This window comes from Scomber scombrus, chromosome 5 (assembly GCF_963691925.1).
Source record: "Scomber scombrus chromosome 5, fScoSco1.1, whole genome shotgun sequence".
Taxonomy (NCBI): Eukaryota; Metazoa; Chordata; class Actinopteri; order Scombriformes; family Scombridae; genus Scomber; species Scomber scombrus.
Window position 1 is genome coordinate 28,361,884 of NC_084974.1, and position 22,829 is coordinate 28,384,712.

A 22,829-nucleotide genomic window follows, 5' to 3' on the forward strand; every position below is an offset into this window, starting at 1 on the left:
TTTAAATTGATCTAATTAATATGGGGGGCAGATACCGTGGCCCATCTGATTAGGGTGAAAGTTAAGCCTCTCACGCCGCTCACTCGACCTCCACACTCTATGATGTTGCCAACCCCAGAAGTGCTTGGTTTCAGGCGATTGAGCCAGTGACCCAATCACAGTGAGCTACAGGGTAAGAAAAGAAGAAAACCTTATCGGTGTGCAACAGCCAGGCAAATCAGAGGAACTGAAAATGACAGAGAACAGAAGAGAAGAATGACTTTATATTAGCAGGGGGTATAAGGCAGAACATTGCATCCTGCTATGCAGAGGTCAAAGCAGGACTCTTGATTGAGAGAATCATTGTTAATGTTATTGGTAAAATTAGAGAGAGAGAGAGAGAGAGGGAGAGAGGGAGAGAAGAGAGAGAGAGAGAGAGAGAGAGAGAGAGAGAGAGAGAGAGAGAGAGAGAGAGAGAGAGAGCATAGAATCAATTACTTGTTTGAGTGATTTATCTATTTTATTTATTTATTTTTGACTTGTCAGAGCCAACAGTTAAAAACATGTTTGATTACATCAGCTTGGTTCTCAGAGAAATTGTAACAGGCATTTCAATTACCTGATCAAATAAAGTGGTGAAAATTGCAGCCCTACTCTGATTATAAAACTAGTTACCATTAAAAATCAAATCTTCATTGTAGTTTTAAGCAGCTTTGTGTGATCTGTCTAGTTTTCATCTATGGTTTTTTCAGTTGTAGACTGCTGTTGTAGCTCAAGGGAAGAAAACAAAAACTTATTCTTAGTCACCATACAAGAAAACAGTTTATAAAAATATAAATAAGTAAAAAACATTTTTCATATTTCTCCTTATTTAAGCAGTGTGAGTGTGACCATTGCTGTATTGTGGGCGGCTATAACAAAAGGTACAATTCAGCTGAGGGACAATTTTCCAGTTACGTATTTTTTGTGTCGTAAAGTGTCTTCTGATCATTACAAATGAAGCTCAATTATTATGCTTTTTTTTCCTAGGACGGTGAAGTCATAGCCCGCCCTACTCTGCCTCTGATTGGCTAGTATTCGGTGCCTTCGTTGGTTGGGTTGGTTAGGTTTAGGCATGAGCAGTAAGATTGGTTAGAGTTGGGGTAAGAATATCAGGATAAACCAATCAGAGGCCGAGTAGGGCGGGTCATGTCTTCGCCATCCTAGAAGAAAAATCTCGCCAACTGTAACGGCAATTCACTTTACGGCATAACAGGGCCTTCCGTTTATATTTAACTGGGCGCTTTTTTTTTTACGGTAACCATTTACCTCGCTTGGAGAAAGCAAGTACTTGCTTAAATAAGATGGGAATAGAGGATGAAACGGACCGGACGCTCTTTATAAGGAATTTAGATTCAAGAGTGACGGAGGAGCTTTTGTTTGAGCTGTTTATACAGGTGATGTTGTCACTAACGCTACCGCTACACATAGTTAGCATCACACACGATTTAATGCTTAACACATCGAAAGCGTTGAGTTGAAATCCCCCAAAAGTAATATGTTATGTGAAAGGCTCTTGTAGTAAGCCCCTTGACATAATGGCATGCAAGTATTTATTATACATACGCTGTGGACATTTTTAAGATATGATTCATTTGGGTTAGCTGGCTAGCTGTGGCTAGCTAGGCTCACTGCCAGCGCACAATATTAATCAGATTGTTTTTGCAGGCAGGACCTCTCATCAAAACTAAAATCCCAAAAGACACTGATGGGAAACAGAAAACATTTGGTTTTGCTGTGTACAAGCATGAAGTGTCCGCCCCATACGCTATGCACCTACTGAACGGGATGTCGCTATTCGGCAGAACTCTCCATGTGCAGTTCAGATCAGGTAAGTTCACTTTGTTATTCTCAACCCGGTGTACAGTTTTGACATTTGCGCATATAACGTTACGTTATTATATGCAACGTGTTTTAAAATCTTAATCATGATAGTGCACTGAAACAAAGTAGCAGTCTAAACGTATACATGCACTTTCGCTTGTTGTGTGGCAGCAGGTGTTTCGGTTTAATTTGTGACCGTGTTAACTGGTGACGGCAGCTGTTGAACACTAAGGTGTCCCAAAAATCGTTATCAATTTCACTTTAATCAATATGTATTCCTCTGTGTTTATTATCTAAATGTTTCCGCACATTAAATTGTGCTCGACAAGAAACTTTAACTTCTTATAATTTGTTATAATTTGGGAAACAAAACGTTGCATATACAAGTGCAGTTCAGCTATAGTCTATCTTGGAATTTCATACAATTGTCCTCAGTCAGAAATTGGCCAAAATCTGGCCAATTGTGAACTTATTATCACGATTGTAGTGACCTAAATGATCATCAGTTATTAATATTATTTAGGTATTGTTAAAATGTGCATGTAGTGATACACAGAAATAATTTTCACACAGCTTTATATTGGAAAACACAAATAAACAGCTCTATGTAGTGTTTGCTTGCATAAACATTACAATGATATGTCCTATATGACAACTATATCAAAATGTGCATTAACATTAAAGATGGCACCATGTGACCATGAGAGGTAACTGCTTGTCTTATTTACTGTATTTATGTATGCACTCACACTGTAATACTGTTCACATTAGGGCTGTTTCTTTTCTTTCCTTTTTTTTGTCCTCGTTATTCAGCAACATGTAGGAACTCCTCAGCTGCATTCACACTGAAAACAGCCCTGTGTAAACAATACAAGAGGCTGTGTTGGTGTGGGTGTGTTTAAAGTGCTGGAGAGAAAATGAAATACAATCCAACATGTCTGGTTGGAGTAACAGATTATTGCGGTTAAAGGGTTGATCAGAAAAACATGGCACAGCGGTTTGTAATAATCACATACTGGATTTTATGACTTTGGAAAGTTATCACACTGCAAACCTGTTTACTAGCGGGTATATGTGGAACGTGTCTTTGGACGTCTGAAAAAAGTATGAATGGAATTGCGTGTGCATCCGCAAGATCACAGCTGTGTCTGGATGCAGAATGTGGGAAGCATGAGTTGGCTTTGAATTAGTGAATAAGAGAATGAAAAATCTGTTGAGCGCTGTCACTGCCTTGCTCCGTATTTATATTTTTATGACACCATGGTTTCATGTGAAAGCCATAACTGTTTCATCCATAATATTGTGTAAACTATGTTGTTACATGGGCAGTATTCACCCAGCCTGCCTGTCTGTTTAACTTGTGACCTATCAGTGTGATATACTGAAATGACATTCAGTGTTTCCTCTATTCTGGCCAAGCTAACGTTAAAAAAGATTAATCTCAGAAAAATGAGTGAAACTGTCTGAAATGAATCTAATTAAGGACCAGATTAAAACATACTGTGTTGAACAATTCAATTTAAGATAACCACACCAGTTAACACAGTCGCTTGTTAATGTGTTTATAATAAGCAGGTTTTTAATTTGGGGTAACTTTACTTGTATTGTTAATGTTGTACTGTGATCAAAAATACTTTTTTAACTTATTGTTATTGTTTCATTTGATCGTGTTTTTTCAAAAATTCTATACAAATACAGTTATTGTTATTATTATTATTATTAGTCTTATCATTATTATCATTATAACTTGTTCTCCAGACTTTACTTGCACTACTTACAGCTACTATTTACTTCCAAAGTCTGCCAATTTTGAGCATATCTCTGTTATTATGTTGTATATTTATTTAAATATGTATCACACAATGGGACACGTAATAAAAATACGTGATTGCCATACTCGCACAGTATGTACTTAAATTGTTTTCCCCATTTCTAATAAACTGTTTTATTGCTCCCTTTGTCCCATCACAGGTAGCAGCCATAGCAGCAGTCCAGGGAACTCGCAGAATTCAAGTCCTGCAAATACCCCTAATCCCCATGGCCAGAGGTAAGAATGTCTCATGAATAGTTTGTCCAGCAGCGCCAGAAACAAAATCTGGGTACCATCAGTAGCATTACAGCAGCCGCTGGCTTTATTTCTGCTGCTTTTGATAGAGCATTGATAGATGTTTGTTTCCTTCCACTGCTACACAGTGATTGTGGCAAGATGCCTTACATGGAAAAGACAAACAGCTGTAGCAGCCTAAGACTGATATATAGTTAAAGTCATATTAATCATGGAAAAATGGTCACTTCTTTTACCTGTTTCGACATAAACCAGAAAGATAATTAATAACACTAAATACCAACCTAGTTTTGCCGGCTGTTGATGACGTACATTTCATAGCATTACTGTGTGTTCATAATTGGTACCAGACTTCCTGTGTGTGGTGATTTTTACTAAAGATGCTTCCTCCTTACCAAAAATTACTCAGACATGCAAGTATTTTATGCTCTTGGCAAAGCTCTGTGCACTAAAATTGGAGTTCTGGCACATGATGTGGCATGAAATGGGATTGGACTGGTCTGAAGTTAAACATATAGAAAAGTTAATGTGCAATCCTTTCCATTTTTTCATGCCAGATGTCTTGCAGGCTCTAACTGTTCACAGCATTTTCTGAAAAACCCTGAAGGTATCTGGACTCAAGTTAAATTAGACAGTATCAGACCAATGAAATGTGTGTTTGTCAGGTATTGCTTGTTGCTTCATTTAAGTTAATTTGTTCCAATTAAACTTTAAACACATTTTTGACAAAAAATCAAATGAGACTTGCAAAGTTTAAAATATCTTTTTTACTTTCTGCATCATTGTCTACATGTGGTAAAACAAATGGGACTTTGTTTTGTAATTGATAAAAGTGATCCGTGTTAAGAAAGGGAACGCTGGTTATGTAAGTGAGACAGAGAAACTAAAGTAAAGCTGAAACTTAACATGCATTTCATTTTGGTTGTTAACTCGTATGTATAAGTAGCGTGGAAGCATACAGTGTCAATGAATAGCTGTGAAAGATGGACAACAGACACGCTTGCAAAAGGCTGCATGATCTGAGCCGAAGGTGCACTGTTTGTGTGTGTGAGTGAGTGAAGGTTCACACTTTATGCCTCAGAAAACAAACCTCAAAGTTGAGTTCTGAACAGTCCATTGATTGCAGCATTAGTTGCAGGTGAATGGGTTACTTTGAATTGTATCTGTCAGATTTAGCCTCTGAGTGTTGATGGGTTAGTTCATCAAGTATTCCTTTGCAGATCTTGGCAGTGCATACTTATAACTGACTTGGCTTTTCAACAACAGCAGAACATATTGAACATGACAATTATCTTGAGTATTTTCTCAGTTGATGTAAGTCTGGTAATATAATATCTGGCTGCTGTGGCTGCAGGGAAGAATTGTAAAAGAGGTAAAATCAGATTGAAGCTGTCATTGTATTTAGTTTCCTTGTCTGGCTGACTTTACTTAATCCACAAAACACCCTGTAGATAAAAGGTCATGTGGATTAAAAGTAAATTTAATAATCGTCATAATAAGGGTTGAATATTGATAACAGTCAGTATCCTAATAAAATGTTTTTGGTTTTTTTTTTTTGTGATGGAAAAAATATTTAACGGTGGTCTGTTTTGTTCTTGCAGGACCCCGATCCAGTTCAGTTCTCCACCTTATACTCCTCCTCCCCAAATGCAGAGATCCGTTTCATCTCCTGATAATCTGCAGAAGCATGTCATGGTAACTTTTTATCCTCCTGTAATGACACACCCTGCTCAGTTACGACACAATTTATAGCTGCTATTATTGGTGTATTAAAACCTGCACTTACATGATAACAGTTAAAAATGTGCCTCTGCTCCTCCAGTAATAAATACATGTGTAGACTTTATGTTTTGACAGGAATAGAAACACGAGCCCTACATAATTTCCTGTCTTTTTTCTTTCACCTGTAGATGAACAACATGATGTTGCAGCTCCACATGCAGCAGCTTGAGCAGTTGACTGACTTCTCCAAGCAGAGGCAGCTGTCCACAGGGGGAAATTCTGGCGGAGGTGGCTCAAGGCAACACGACAACACCCCCTATCGGCATCAGCCGTCCCAGATGAGCAGCAGCGGCAGAAGTCAGCGCTACGCCGACGAGCCCAGTTCCGGCCACCATCAGCAACACGGCCAAAGCCGGAACAACTACCAGAACGACAGAAGCAGCAACCGTCACCATGACAGCAGAGGCGGCAACAGACATTACGACGACAGGGGTGGTAGCAGTAACCGTGGCTACCAAGATAGACGATGGAGACGGTACTGAGGCACGTAAAGGATTTCTGTAAAGACTTGTGTTTTTTGGGGGTTTTTTTAGTTGTTTTTTTTACAAATTTATGGACAGATTACAAATGAAGATCATGAGTTATGTCAACAAAGTTCACATGTGTACTCAGGTTGTTTGTACATGATCCTACCAGTGTGATGATTGAATAATTTATGCCTTAGAGCCATCTTTGTTTACTTTTTAAGGCGTTTTTAAATTTGTACACTACTCTCATGTGAGCTTTTTCTCACAACTATTATAAATATTTTGGTGGGGGGGTAAATGTACTGTCAGAAGAGCAAAGATAACCATCAAATGTAACTTGTAACTTTTGAGGACAAAAAAAACAACATGTATTTAAAAAAAGAGAGAAAGAAAAGTTTAAGGATATTGGCCAGGTTTTTATGTTATGCAAATGATCTTTAAATGGTGCTGCCAGAATTTTAAACTCTTGAGGTATTTTGCAAAAAAAAAAAACCCAAAACAAAAAATGTTCAGCAAACAATTTCACCAGCACCACTTTTTCTGCAATATGGCACCATCCTTTTCTTATTCTTAGATCAGCTGACCTTGTTCTTACTAAAAGTGGACTTTATTTTATTTTATTTTTTAAATTCTTAATTTGTAAGACAAACTGGTAATGTTTTAAAAATGAACATTTTCATGATTATAAAAAGTCTTTTGATTTTGATTGTTGCATTGTCTTTCATCTGGTCACAACACGAATGCCTGAGCCTTGGCTGTACATCATGAATGCTATTTGCAGCTCTTTATGCCACCGGGTTAAGTAAGTGAGCTATTGTATGTTGATGCTACATGCTGTAATGCATGCACACATGGCCTTATCTGCACCTATAAATGGCCCATGTGTAACTAATATGCTTGTGCAGCGGGTTATGAAGTAATCTACAGGTGGCGCCACGAGCATCCTTTCATTGAATCAATTAAGATGTTAAATATAACTGAGCCACATGATCAGCTCCTACATTTGACCTTTCTATTCAGGATGCTTTCAAGTCTTGACATGGATTTGTCACCCACTCTGTTCACTTTACAAGATGCAATTATGTGTCGGTTTGTTTCTTTGTTCCCAAAAAAATTGAGAAATGGTGAAATATTGTTCTGTTGTATTCACTTTAACCAACCACCTTGAAAATGACACATATTTTATTCCATTATTCCATTCATGTGGAAGAAGTATTGTCCCTGAATTAGTAGCACTTTGATCCTTAATATCTCATGTTGCCATCAGCCTCTCAGCATTGATACCTTACTGTCTCTGTTAGGTTTTGCATACAACAAAGTGATGATCAAATCCCTTAATGTCCGCGTTGAGGTCATAATCTATCCTTCCGAAAGTGCTTATACCACTAACAGCGGGACCTTTCGCGCTGTATCGACAACTACATCCTTTAATAAATCTCCCGCTGTCCAAAAGTGGAGGTGCATTTGCACCCTCTCCACTAAGCTCTGTGTCTTGCCTGTAATCTGCCTCGTGTCAGATTGCATCCCGATGCTCCCAAATCGCTCTAATAGAGAGTATCCTCTGTTCGGTGTCAGTACTAAGAAGGCCCTTATTACACTTCTGGCCGTGGCATAACTCCTTTAATTGGTTGATCTGGCTGGCGTCTCCAGCCCTGGAGCGGGCGGATTAGAGAGCCCGCTCAGTAGCCGCTGCTGTGTGGACTTATATAGAAGCGTGTCTCTTGAAATGATCCCCTTCCAAACACCCGGGGACCCTCCCTCCGTTGTAGCAGCCCCCGCGACACAAAACACAAGTGACAAGATGCCTGCAGCCGTGATTCTCGGAGTTTGACACCACCTCAGGTTGTTGGGTTCATTGGTGATACGGCAGCCAAAGAAATAGGCCTAAAGTTGCTTAAGGTGGTATTTTTCATGGGATCTTAATTAGCTGATAGAATAAATGGAAAGTTATCAAGTTTGCTGAAAGTAAAGGAACCAGAGAATGATTCTATATTTAATGGGTAAAGTAAAACAATCAGAAATCGACACCTGATTCAAAATAACAGTTAATTTACAGAGCAAATTATCTCACTATAATTTAGAAAAAAATTCGTTTCGATGTTTCTATTTGAACTTTTTGGTTTGAATTTCATAACGAATATATTGTATCAGTGTGCTATAATACAGGCCTGCTGTAGCAGAGGCTTTCCTCCCCACCCGCCACTAGAAAAGAGTCCAATGTGCTCCGCAGACTGCAGCAGTTGTTCTCATCTCCCCTCTTTGATAAGCCATCAAACCTCTGAAAAGCAGCCGAGCTTTCCCATACAGAGCTCCCATATTTCCCCCCTCAGTGATCCTTTGAACACGGCGGCTTTCGAAATAATCCGTCAGCGAGTTAAATTTATTTTCCAATTCTTCAGATGATAATCGTTCCTTCCTTTTAGGACACCCGACATTGCTACGTTTAAACTTAAAGATGTAAGATATCAAAGTATTTTATTTCCCCTCCTCTTTTTCTCAATATTTCAAACTGCTCGAATCTGCAATAACAGAAAGTCAAATAAAAAAGGGGAAAACGTCATTTTTATGCTATCAGCGATCATTTGTAGAATAATAAAACAATGGAAAATCATGTGGAAAGATTCAGCCTGTCAAATGGAACGTGTCGGAATGTGAGGTATTCCCTCACATTAATGTCAGACGTATCAGCACGTACAGCCAGCGCTGATAATATACTTTTCTCATGAACTATTTGATCTGACAAATTATATACTTACAACTGATATCATTCTGGGATTAAAGTCAATGTGTGCCAACTCTGAACTTGGAAGAAAAGATTCAGTGGCTCGTTTTATTTGAACTTGTCACGCTCATTTCATTAGATACAGATAAGAGCAGCCACGTCATTCAAGCGCGTGCATTTTTTTTTTATTACTAATACATTGGAAATGGGTCAGTTTGTTGGAAAGACACACAGGACATCAATTAACCGCAGGTCTGTCGATATGGCTCATGATTTATAAGTAGCTCATGATTTAGACTGTTGAGTATAAAAATGATAATATTCCAGCAAGAAAAAAAAAATCATGTAGCGACAATTAAATGGGCTAAATGCAGTATTCTTATTCTTATTCTTATTATTCTTATTCTTATTCTTATTACGATATTGATAAATAATAATCAACAACGACCTCAACAATAATAATATTAGTGAGTTTAATATTAGAGTTTTACCAGTCTTAAAATCTCACTCAGAACTGATGGCTGCTTCTCAACATAAGTTACTGCTTTAAGGATAAAAATGTACAAGAAATAAATAGATATTCACCCCCCATGTCCCCTCATTTATTCGTTCAAGCTGACTTGGTACGTGGTACTTCAAGGTTTTTAGTTTGAGTCCAAACTTAATTGAAGTGAAATTTAATTCAATCAAATCGAATTCATTGTTTTTTTGTATATCTAACGAAAACCTTGACATTTTAACAGAAGTTCGACCAATAGTTAGCATTGATAAATAAAGTGAGACAGGTCATTTAAATATAGTTGTTGTAAGATCTTGGTGAACCACAGATGAATAAAGGTCTTGTGTGGTTCAGATGTGAACCTTCGGAAAACTCTAATAGGTCACCATAGATTTAAAACAGAGTGTATGTGTAGCAGGTTACAATATTGATTATGTTTCATTATGTACACATGACCTTAGTTGTACAGTGAATCAGTGAGCTAAATCACAGAAAGGACCTTTTTTTTTTTTTTTTTTTTGGTAGTGGGGGTGGTGGTGGTGGGGGTCGGGGAGGGCATGTGTGGTATAGTAGGCTTCATGTGTATATCTGTAAGAAAGAGAGAGAGAGAGGGAGGGAGAGAGAGAGAGAGCAGTAAAGATGTGTTCAGGGATGGTTTATATAGCAGTGGGTGTGAGCACACATCCTACTCAGTTCATTACCACGGTCGCGCTTTGCGCAGCTCAAGTTGAAAGCTACTGCTCTTCACCAGCACGACACTTCAGGGACGCTAAACTGCATTTTTTAAAGACAAAACAATGAGTTATTCAAGCGCATGAACTCCAGTAGTCGCCTTTTCACACTGCTGAACCTGCATGAGTTTAGATATTAACTGAACAAACACGTTGTGCAGAGAAGACAGCGCACAGCGCACAGGGAGAGATCATGCACTGCCAAGCCGAGCTGAGGCTCTCCTCCCCCGGGCAGCTGAAGGCTGCCAGGCGGCGCTACAAGACTTTCATGATTGACGAGATTCTCTCCAAGGAGACTTGTGATTATTTTGAGAAGCTTTCTCTCTACTCCGTGTGCCCATCTCTCATTGTTCGACCAAAGCCTCTCCATTCTTGTTCTGGTAAGAATTATCTGTTTATTTATTTATTTATTTTTTACTGATTCAGGACAAACAAGTTAAAAAACAAAACCCAAAAAACAACTAGAGTCGAATTTTAGCAGTTGCAGATTTGTGGGAAAATTACAATAATGATAGTAGTATTAATAATAGTATTTTTTTACATAAGGGAATTGTTGACATTTTCACACATGAGCTCAATGTTATTATTGATGTGTTTTTTTATTTGATTTTGAAAAAGACAACACATTTGAATGGTGCGTAAATCATTAAATGTGTATTTTACAGTGCAAGAACTTTATATAGAAGATGGGCGAAATGCATTGCACGTCTGCACTGGAGTGTGTGGCTAGTTATCCTGATGTTATGTTAAAATCTGCAAAGTTAAAACAAATAAAATTAATTATTTCTGATCTACATCACCTGTGCGTAAAACTGTGCATATGGGAAATATTGATTTTTCGACGTTTACAATGCACCACTTGCTTGATTTGTCGCTTAAATTTGACACAATTACACTGACTTATCAGTGTAATTGTGTCAGTCGTCAGACATTTTTTTCAAGGGTAATTTAAAGTTGATTACTATCAGTTCGCTTCCTCCTTAAGTTCCTCCAGGTTGCCTTCTTCAACCCGCACTGTGCGTTATAAATCACTGAGAATGAATCGAAAATAAGAGACATGAAGTGAAGTTAGTGAACGTCAGTAGGTCTCGCGCCTGAGGGCTTGCGTTATACGCAATATGATAAACGACTGAACTGATAAGTCGGCGTAATTACACATAAAAGTCAATGAAGATGCAGCAGGACAGATAAGAAAGATAAAGTCAAATCTCACTCTAAACCCGATGGTTGCGAAACTGTAATCTTTAGTCTATTTGATCTAATTTGCTTTGATTAACATCAAAGGCCTTCCTTATCCGTTCTGCTTCTGCTGGACACTTGCGGATGGAAGGATTATGTCTTGTTAATGCGCTAATATGACATAGAAATAAATGTAGCCTATGTAAACAAATTAAAGCGGCGAGCAGGAGACGTGGTAGTGTGGACAGTTGTGCCACTCTCTAAAAAAAACACTGACAAAAAAAAGGAGCACAGGGATGTAGCTTGATCAATGCACGTGGAACACAACCCTTAAAAACTGGATTCAATTAAGAAGTTTTGAAGCTGATTCATTTGAGCGTTGACCACTTTTTTCCCAACTTTCAGTGAGAGTCTTCACTGTGTTAGAATGATCTTCACCTCTGTGTGATAGATAGATAGATAGATAGATAGATAGATAGATAGATAGATAGATAGATAGATAGATAGATAGATAGATAGATAGATAGATAGATAGATAGATAGATAGATAGATAGATAGATAGATAGATAGATAGATCTCACTGTCAGTTGTGAAAGCAGCCCTTTACCCCTGTCTTGTACTGGGTAACAATTAAAAGATAGTACCACAAAGCTCAGTTAACACAGCACATGTTTGACTTGTCAAAACAAAGCCTCTTGACTGATTCTTAATTGCAATTCCAGATGAATCCAAACAACTCGAAGGCTACTGCACACTCTAGTAACCATTAGGATAATTGCTCTAAAGTCTGAAATAATAGCCACTGCAATTTGATGATGACAGCGGCGGGTGGATAAAAATAGGGGGAAGCGATTCCCTCATCCCTCTGATATGGATTGGAGAGGGCTAGAGGGCACTATGGCTGGGCTTTGGCACCCCTCTGTTCGGATGGATAGAGTAACCCGCCCTGCATATTAGAACACTGTGCCCACCACTTATTTGTAGCCGCGGGGGTGTGAGACACAGTATATTCCCCAACATCAATGGCTTTTGGTGCTTGATATAGAAGCTGGCAGGCTTTCAGGTGGTGGGCCAAAGAGAAGCTGGCCCCTGCAGGGTCCCCTTAACAGCGACAGTTCTTCATTCTGCAAACAAGGGGGCTGCTATAACCTCCTGCTACCAGTGGAGGGTGCTGAAAGACAGTGATGCCAATAATGTTGCATGTAGGAGTTGATAACAAATTACTTGTTGGTTCTGTATTATTTATTATGGATATGTCACTCAAACATACCAAAGATTTTCTCTGCATCTTGTTCTCTCCCAGTCTCCCCTAGTCTATTTTTACTCCCTCTGTAATGAAATACAGACGTCCATTTTGCACTGTTAAATCGTCTCATACTCCCGGAGTTAATTCCCTGTCAGTTACAGCGGGATCAGAGACAATAAGTCCTGACCTGGTGTTGAACAGCCAGCGACGTAATGGCAGGTTACAATATTTCATTTGGAGTCCCATCTCTCAGCAGGACCCAGGGCAGGGCTTTTAGTGGTTCTTTCTGCAAGAGGTGAGAGAGATTAAGATCAACTGTGGGGTAATCTCACCTGACAGCATGATGAAAAATAAAAACAAAACAAAAAAAATGTAGGAGTGTGTGCAAGCCCGGGGGCCTCTGGGTACTGGTTTAGTACTGGCTGAAGGCTTACAGAAGAAAATCCAAGTGAGCAAGAGAGTTTTCATTTCATCTTAAAACCCTAATCTGCTGCACACAATAAAGTCTCCCACTAAGCATTAAGCTGGTTTGAAAAGGCTGATTACACCCATGTCAACACACAGGCAAGTATGCACACACAAAGACAAAATGCACACACGTCTTCCAGCTGCAGTTAAAGACGCTGTTTGACAAGCACCGTCTCTGCACAACCACTGAGATCAGATTTTTCTATCTTGAAAAAACTTCATAAGTAGTTTATACTACAGGCTAATTCACGTGTCACAGGAAGACCCGTGTGGATCAAGCCTCAGATTAAACAGTTAACACTTATGTTTAGTAAGACACCTTCTGCTAGGTGTAGATCTTCCGTTGGATGGGGGTTTGTTGGTGTGCCTGAGAAAATACTCTAACAATTAAATAAGATGTTCTTCACACGTTTTCTTTCACTATTTCTAAATTGCTCCAATCTGTCATGTCCTGAAGGTGAATGATTCCAACTACAGCAGTGAATTAGGACAGATGAAGAAGCTGCATGGCCTGTTGCCCTTCCCACCCTCCTCCACTGTTTGATATGCATTCAAAGGGCAAGGCCAAAAGAACAAAAGACCTGTTTAGTTTAGCGGCTTCTCTAGTTGTCATTAGACAGTTACACAAAGCATGGCAAAGGTTCGCATACACTTGTCATAGTTACGTTGTGAATCATCACTTCTCAGCATCTCATTGAAAAAAAGAGAGAGAAGAGATTGCAGATATTATGAGAAAGATCAGGTTGGTAGGTTAATACTGTAAATCCTTTAAAAGTCGGTGTGTTGATGCCATTTGTCATCCGGTTGTGAATCCCAACATTTAAAATATTTCAAATAAAATGATGATTAATTTCATAGGATATGTCATAACTACATGTTGAATAGAGCAAATTATTGGTATTAAAAAGAATGCTCAACAAACGGCTCTTCTTGATCTATTCTTAGCAGGTATGTCTTCTGCAATGGTTACCATAAGCACTTGTGCCAGTCCCCACATTCCGACTGTGATTATCAAGAGTATCAGTGTGCTTTTGCAAGGGGCTGAGTTGCGCTCTTGCAGCTCCTCAAACGGTTTATTTGTAGACTATTGACAGGACACTGGCACTTGTCAACAACATGTCAGATCTGAGCTCTGAGAGACAGCTTTGCTGTCAGTGGAAAGTCATCACAAGGGCTGACATTTCCCTTTCTCTCTTTCTTTCTCTCTCTCTCTCTCTCTCTCTCTCTCTCTCTCTCTCTCTCTCTCTCTCTCTCTCTCTCTCTCTCTCTCTCTCCCTCTGAGGGACTGTCCGGAGACAACTTCAAGCTCTTTGTTGACAAGAGATTTCCTGACAATCCAGAAAACAAACATTCAGAATAACACGAGGGACACTTTCACAACACGTTCGTATCATTCCGTGACAAATGTACATGTGGAATTCTTCTCGTAAAGGAGTACAAACCATAAATCAGATGATTCACTAAAATAAAAAAAAAGCTACCATTAATAAAGAGCTGATTTATAGAGGGAAAGACAGAGCGATATAAATGTAACAAGAAGGAGAGCGTACAACCAGAGAAAAGAGGTCTTCTTGTCTAGACCTGTTGCAGCAGCAGCAGCAATCTAACGTTGGAGGATTAGTGATGACCTCAGCTCTTTACCATGATGTCATGATGAGCCCAAGGCAGTGTCTGGTGTGCGTGTTTATGTGTGTATCTCTATCTGTGTGTGTGTGTGTGTGTGGGTCTGTGTATAGAGCAGGTGTGCCTACTTGTATCTGTGCTTACACGCATTATTTACACTCCCCATGCTTGACTTGATTTAAAGGTTATATTTGACCGTTTATATGTGTAAACATCTGTATTCATACTGTGAATGTTCTTCCTCTTCTTCTTTTACAATTACCACAAGCAACAAACGGTTAGAACTCCTGAAAGTAATAGAAAACTATCAAGAGACTATGTTGTTTTTGGGCGACATGTGTCTCGTGCGTGCATGTGTGTCAGTGCATTGAGTGTTTTTCCCGGTCGATGAAGAGATTAAGGAAATAGATCCACCGCAGACAACCAGGAACACACATCCGTGTGTGTTGGTGTGCTACAACCTCTTATATTCTGTAGTCCACGGCAGCATTTTATTTTTCCTCTCTCTTCCTCCTCTACTCCAATAATCCTCCCTGTGTCCTCTGTGCTTCTCCTTACAGCCAGTGCATTACAGTTTGTCTTGTGCTCAGTTTGCTTGTAAATTTTGGTTACGGGATTGAATGTTATATTTGAGGCCATAAGGATTTTTCTGGCAGCTATTATATTCACTTTGGTTGACCCGCCACATCCTCTCAGCCAACCTCCTGGTCTCCTTCCCTCCCGCCTCGGCTCCAGACAAGTGTTACTTTTTATTGATTCTGGCGTCTTGCTGCTCCTGTCTGCTCTGATAAAGAGCAAGACTGAGTATGTGTGTATGTATATGACCGCCTACATGTGCACGAGGGTGAGAGATTGCAAGAGAAAGGGAAAAAAAAGTTTATTAGTTGAATAGTGTTTGATTTAGTTTTTGGATTTTATTACTGCTCATTGTGTGTCTGAATGAGAGCGTGCATGTACATCATGCTGTCAGGCTCAGTGTGTGCATGTGGTTTTTGTGTTGGGAAGCCAGTTAGTATTTAACAACCTCTGAAAAATAATCAGTCATTTGAAGGGTTCAGAGTAGCGGTGTAAAACACAGCCTGCGTCATCGGGATCACGGCCCTCTACATGGAGAAGGTCAAAAGCAAAACACTTTTCACAGCAAACACTAGGCAATTAAAAATGAACCTGTCTAAGCAATTACAGGCGGTCGATAATAGTGCAACCAAGGAAACTGAACAGCTCATAAGAGCTCACTAAAAACTTACAGTGATTCAGAAGAATATCTGCTCTTTCTGTCCGCTGCTTTTTATTGCATTTCTATGTGTTTCTGTCATCTGACGCACTGTCCTTGCTTTTCCAGGCTCCTCGTCACTACGTGCCTACCCGCTCCTCTCAGTGATCACGCGGCAGCCTCCCAACCTACCCCCCCACCTCCCCCAGCCATCATCTCCGGGCGGGGTCCCCTCACACCTGCCCCTGCTGTCCCCGCAGCATCCCAGAGGCTCCGAGCCCTCGCCCAGTCAGACACCCCTCAGCATCAGCAGTGAGTCGGACACAGAGCGGAGCACCCCCCGCCTGAAGAAGCCACGCCGCAGCCGCACCATCTTCACTGAGCTGCAGCTGATGGGCCTGGAGAAGAAGTTTCAGAAGCAGAAGTACTTGTCCACACCTGATAGGTCAGTATAGAAGCAGTGCGTTACAAGTCTGTTGCACACGTGGGCAAAAACACAAATCACACATAGTTACCTCCCTAAAATTAGCATAGAATTATAGGTTAAAACCTAAATGAGTATGTTAAATAAAATGAAGCAAACCACTTTTGTTAAAAGTAATTAATACCATGGTAATTACATTTTAAGAAGATGTAAGGGTGCTACCAGTCATAAAAGTGTCACTCACTGGTGACATTCAGATAACCTGCATACCTGGCATAGAGTTCATTTTGAGAGTACAGTACACACCCACACATACACACATTCACAAAGCCACAAATGCAATTATCAAGCAGTGGTTAACATAACATCATAACATTTGATTTACCCTGTGAGGGACAGCTCATGTAAAGTGAATTGGTTGAAGCCAGAGCATTACCTCAGCATTTTAGTTCAGACAAGAGTAATTTTTAACCCTGAGCTCTCACACAGCAAGAAAGAAAAAAAAAAAACCCTTAACAAAAACACTGCCTTATTCAAGAAAACAGGGACAGCAGCCAACACAAGCAAACAGAAATGTATTACATTGATTTACTGCCAATCATTTTACACATGTGCAGGTGTATATAAAATACATTTAGCCTCCTACAATAAGATGAAGTAATCTACATATTAGTATCTGTGTCTTAAGTTCCATTCAGCGGGTCATTCTTGGGACCTGACATGAAGTTAGACCATATTTTCCAGTTTTACTGTAGGCCTCACTTTTTATATTTGGCCTGCAGGCTTCTTTTTTTCCATTATTACCCAGAATAGTATTGAACCATACATGTTGTAAAATGCTTTACTTCACATGCGCACTTGGAATTTCAAACTGCTTGTGAACCATTGCATCAAGCAGAGATTGGATATGTGTACACTCCACCCGCTGTTCCTCATCAGGGTTTTTTTTTTACATGTAGATACAGGGAGTAAATCAGTAGGGTTGCAGATTGCAAACAAATAGTATGCTTCATGTACAGTATGCTGATGCATTTACATTGTACCCTCTCTGCAATGTATCTGCTAAGCACATCTAACCTGTTAAAGCGTTTTAGAATGAATTTGATTTATTTGTCATTACATTTACATCCCATCTGTGGGGAAAACTCCCACGATACAATTATTAAATATATCGCATCTTGACTTGCCTGGAGCTTTTGGAAATGTGCCATGCCTCATTTTAAAGCTGAAGGCCCGAGGCAATCAGTGATCAAAACCAACCACCTGTATGGGTGGCTGAGCCAAAATACCACATTCTGTCAAAATATCTGATTCTGACATTGTGTTGAAAATTAATTAAATATCCGGCTGCAAATATCAACAGAGAAAATCCCCTTTTAAAGCCTCACATTAAAGGTGTGGCGTGCTCCCCACTTTAATTTGTTATGATCCAAAGATAACTTCGCGTCTCTCTCCTTTTTCTTGGCTTGGATCCTCTGTGGTCTTGAACGAAGACTATGACTACTTGAGTTGGGAGGAAGCAAAAACTAATTAACCTTGAGGAAGACTTTTTATTATTTATATCATGGAGCAATAATGATTTTGTGTAGCGTTCAATTACCATAATTACTGCCATAATAATTATTTTTGTTATCATCATCATCTCACTATCATCATCATCATCATTATTAATAATAATAACAATAATAATATTAATAATAATAATTATTATTATTATTATTAATATTACAGGGAGTAACTTAGATACCGTCTCTATTGCTGTAAGTGTGTGGTTTCTCTCCATTGAGAACTAATGACCATAAATAATTGGGGTATTTTCCTTTTTTGCAATTACTTTTCCTTGCCTCCAGTCGTTTCACTGCCATAGACTAGACTCGATGATGGTGAAGTTTGACAGACAGATTGATTGCCTGTATGTCTGGTGCATTTTTGAAGCATGGGCGCATACACCAAAAACCACACACAGCCCTTAAAGGTATAAGGTTATATGGACTCTCCCATGGATCTCTGGGATTTGTGGTTGCTCTGCTTTTTAGATTTTTGTTCACACTCTTTCATTTTGTTCTTTCGGCATCCACTTTTCACCATCAAATGAAACGCTTGTTCCCTTCACTTGGGGGGGCGACAGGGTTTGAAATCCCTTCATCTTACTGTTAAAGACTTTGAGAAGAGCAGAGAGAAGGAAATCCCATTTAAAAAAACCTGATAACCACTCCTTCCCTTTACGAATGGAAGTCTTGTTCACTTTATCTGTCCCTTCCTGAAGTATTGCATTACACACCAACCAATAGCCCTATTAGTCATGGATCACCACATGTGGTGGATGCATTCACAATTTTCTCCAACCAGTCCCAATCATTCAGCTACAAGTGCTGTGATTGGATTACTGACCTCAGTACAGATGTTTCAAACAGTGCTGCAGGTGTACAGTCAAACCAGAGCTACTAGCAAGTCAGCTTTGATGTGTTCAAAGACGGAGCTAAGAGAGAGTTTTCTTACACTGGTGTTTGCAATGGTAGAAGTGTTTAAAGCATGGCTTGCATCCTGTAATCCAATAAATCTGTCTGACTGTAGTCTGTTTTGTTTTTGTGTTTGTGTCTGATATTTCAGGTTAGACCTGGCCCAGTCACTTGGTCTCACACAGCTACAGGTGAAGACATGGTACCAAAACAGGCGCATGAAATGGAAGAAAATGGTAAGAGACGGAACCACAGCAAAGACTCATAAATCTGGAAACTTCAGCAGAGCTTTTTTTTAAATGTATCTTTTTATGTCATATTTAAATGTGTATTGTTTAACCCGGTGCTAAACAATTGTTTTATGTAATGCTGATAGTGGGAGAAGGAAATGGTAGGTAGCATTATGTCAGGGTGAGAGGGTGCGGAGAAGAAAAGTGTTTTGTGAGGTGTGACCGATGATGACGGCAATGAGTGTTTGTAGAAGGGTCAACAACTCAGAGAACACAAAAGACGTCAAATCGTTAACTCCAAAGATAAATGAGTGCAAAGGGGGAAGCGTGCAGCAATATGTCTTCTCTTAATTACTATAATAGCAAGCACTGCCTTTGACTGCTGCTGCCATTTATTACCAGAACAGTGCACTAAGACTGTGCATATGTTATTTTAGGTGCTCAAAGGAGGTCATGAGGCACCCACTAAGCCCAAGGGGAGACCCAAGAAGAACTCCATTCCCACCACAGAAGAAATAGAGGCTGAGGAGCAAAGAATGAAAATGGAGGAGGAAGAAAGGATGAGGAGGGCAGCCCAGGAAGCGGCGCTGACTCACGGAGGAGAAGCATCTCAGATGGAACCTCAAGATCTCAGTTCAGTCCCGACCGTAGCTTCAGAAACACACAATCCAGCCAGAGCGGTGGAGGCTTCTGAGCAAGAGCTGCCGCTCGTAGTGCAGTCAGAGACTCACTCAGCCAGCTAAACGAGAGCAAAAACAACCAAAGACTAATGCCAACCTGAAAACAAATAGCGCCTCAGGATAACTGTAAAAAGCCTGTGCGATATTTAGAGCCATTTGTTTTAGCGATTTGACTGGAAACATATTAACGGCATCCGATCTTTACCTAACATAGCCATGATTGTTTTTGTGTACCATACAAAGAGCTAACATGCAAAGACACTGATTGCACTGGTAAAAACAAACTGTATTTGACTAGGTCCCTAGAATAAGGAGTGTAAATCTGTCAAATCTCAGCAGGTCAGTTGAGCCTTAATCACAACACAGTGATATATGTATTACAGCATCAAATGATTGTGCGTTACAACCACGAGAGATCACGCACCTCTTGATCCTCCAAAGCTGCCTCACATAGTGCATGTGCCAAAATATCAAAAATTTGCCTTACTGTGGTGTATCTATATATCTATGTACTCTGAATCACTTCACTGCCAAAAATATAGTAAATGGCTTCAGTGCCTTGTTGGTCTCAGAGGAACGCTTTTAACGTGTTGATACAAATGCAAGTATATTTTTTTACAGTGATTTTTGATTTCAAGTGCCATTTTTTGGAGAATAAAGTTCAGAAAATATGTTTAGATTTGAGTTCTTCTGAACAGCTTTAAGGGGCAGATTTGTTTTTGTTTTGTTTTTTTTGTTTTTTCCAATCTGAAAACAATATTTCTTCTAAGCCATACACTGTATCATACTGTAGAAATATGTATAAAGTATAAAATATATGGTCTTTCGGATATATATGTAAAACAGTATTTTGAACTGCTGTTTTGAATTGGATTAAAATAGTTTGTATGTATAGCATTACAGTCATCCATGTTTTTTTCCCTTCTTTTTTCATGTTAGTGAAGATGACTCCGCTTTCTGCCACGAGGCTAATAAGATTCTCAAGCTGATACTCAGAGGAAATCAAACATAGCCTGTGCCAAAGTGCTGAAACATTTAAAATCTCAGAGACATTTTCAGCCTGCAGGCTTTTACACGAGTTCCCAAATCAGCATGTTAGACTTGCATTAACATAACTGTCACTGACTTCTCCGTACACTTCAAACTCAACTTTCTTTCCCTTGCAAAAGATTTGTAAGTTTAAAGAGTTTCACTTTTTGAATTATACAGATTTATTTTAATTTGTTATTGTTTCATATGGAAAATGCAGTATTTTTCTGATGTAAATAATGCTTGTTTGGTAGGCTTGTTTGCCTTTTTTTTTTTTTTTTAGGTTTGTGTAAAATCATTTTTACTATATACAAGTGTGTGTTTATGTATTTAAATACACTTAATAAAACAGCATTCTAAAACTGGTTCTGTGGACTTGATATTATTACGGTGTGATTGTTTTCAGTTTTGACAGATAAAATCCTGTTTTTCATTCATGGGTAAATGACGTATAAGGATCTAGAACAACTCAATTTTAGAATAATAAAAACAAGCATATCTAATACAGTAGTTCAAACATTCAGAATGTTGTGTACCTGAAAGTTCATATTATAAATGTGAAATTAAGTGATTTTAGTGGGTTTTTCAAGATTAATTGGCACTGGCCTTAAAAAAAGTCATGTGGTGCGACCATGATTCATCTTGAAATAAATTAATTTACTTAACACGCTTCACATCTTTCTTTTTTTTTTATTTTTTTTTTACAAATTTTCAGTAATATAAAGTGTTTGGAAACAAAGTATTTGCATTTTTTAAAATTTTTTTGTAAATGATGATCTTTTATTTATGGGTCAATGACGTATAAGGATTTGCAACAACTCAATTGTAGAATAATAAAAACAAGCATATCTAATGCAGTAGTTCAAACATTCAGAATGTTTTGTACCTGAAGATCCATATTATAAATGTGAAATTAAGTGATTTTAGTGGGTTTTTCAAGATTAATTGGCACTGGCCTTAAATAAAGTCATGTGGTGCGACCATGATTCATCTTGAAATAAATTAATTTACTTAACACGCTTCACATCTTTTTCTTTTTTTTTTTTTTTTTTTTACAAGTTTTCAGTAATATAAAGTGTTTGGAAACAAAGTATTTGCATTTTTTTTTTAAATTTTGTAAATGATGATCTTTTATTTATATAAGATATTTCAAGATGAATCATGGTCGCACCACATGACTTTTTTTTCAGGCCAGTGCCAATTAATGAAAAACCCACTAAAATCACTTTCAAATTGTAATATGAATTTTCAGGTACACAACACTCTGAATGTTTGAACTACTGTATTAGATATGCTTGTTTTTATTATTCTAAAATTGAGTTGTTGAAAATCCTTATACGTCATTGACCCTTATACCACTGCATTAAACTTGATATATAAAAGACTTCACGTGTCAAATGCTCTGCACAGTTGCAGTTTGCACGCATGTTCTACTTGGTATAATAGCCACAGTGTCAGTGAACTGTTTCTGCGTGTTTGTTTTGGTGTGACTGTAATGAAAACAGTTGAAGAACAAATTAATGTCGCCTACGATATCTTTTTATTTGACTCTCCAAATAATTGTTAGGTATACTGTCACGTCATGTTCAGTGAATGTAAATCAAATAGTTACAGTAGCTCTGGCAGGTTGAAGTTCAGGCAGATCCATTACAGAGGAAGCTCTTGAAGATGTATTAGCTTTAGTTAAAGTTCATCATAAATCACATTTAAGAGAACAAAGCATTTAAGCACTCTGTGTTGTAACGTTTATCATCTTTATCTGTACAGCAAACAACGTAGCCTGTAGTGCACCCGAGGGCTCCTCTGTGACCCTGAGCCAGCGAGAAATGGCCTAAAGTGTATTTTTAGTGCCTGATACTGGACATGGATGATTTCTAAAGCAAACACTGCAGGTTAGCAGTGAGTGATGGGCACTGTGCCTTAACGCCTTGTGTAAACATGCTTAGTATGCTTCATATGTGTGCCCATTCAACAGCAGAGGCCCTGCACTTCTTGGAAGTATGACAGGTCACAGTTGTCAAAACCTGCAGATTAGAAATGTTTTCTACATTGTTATTGTTTTTCTGCACTATATTTAGCAAGTACAGGAAATAGCAAAGAAAACGTTCTTGTCTTTTCCTTTCTCATTAAACATGTATACTGTATGTATTATTTTCTGTGCTGCACATA

General features: G+C 38.8%; 2 protein-coding genes across 2 annotated transcripts; both read left to right on the forward strand.

The window, feature by feature from the left end:
• Positions 1-1,249: 1,249 nt before the first annotated feature.
• Positions 1,250-6,862, forward strand: rbm7 (RNA binding motif protein 7). The gene is made up of 5 exons (XM_062419101.1): positions 1,250-1,415; positions 1,687-1,849; positions 3,814-3,889; positions 5,509-5,602; positions 5,818-6,862. Exons 1-5 carry the CDS (start codon positions 1,323-1,325, stop codon positions 6,169-6,171), a joined length of 780 nt encoding a protein of 259 aa, XP_062275085.1. The 5' UTR covers positions 1,250-1,322; the 3' UTR covers positions 6,172-6,862.
• Positions 6,863-10,301: 3,439 nt separating this feature from the next.
• Positions 10,302-19,694, forward strand: barx2 (BARX homeobox 2). Its single transcript, XM_062419566.1, has 4 exons — positions 10,302-10,488; positions 15,968-16,283; positions 18,873-18,957; positions 19,389-19,694. The coding sequence occupies exons 1-4, from the start codon at positions 10,302-10,304 to the stop codon at positions 19,692-19,694; spliced, it is 894 nt and encodes a 297-aa protein (XP_062275550.1).
• Positions 19,695-22,829: the final 3,135 nt, after the last annotated feature.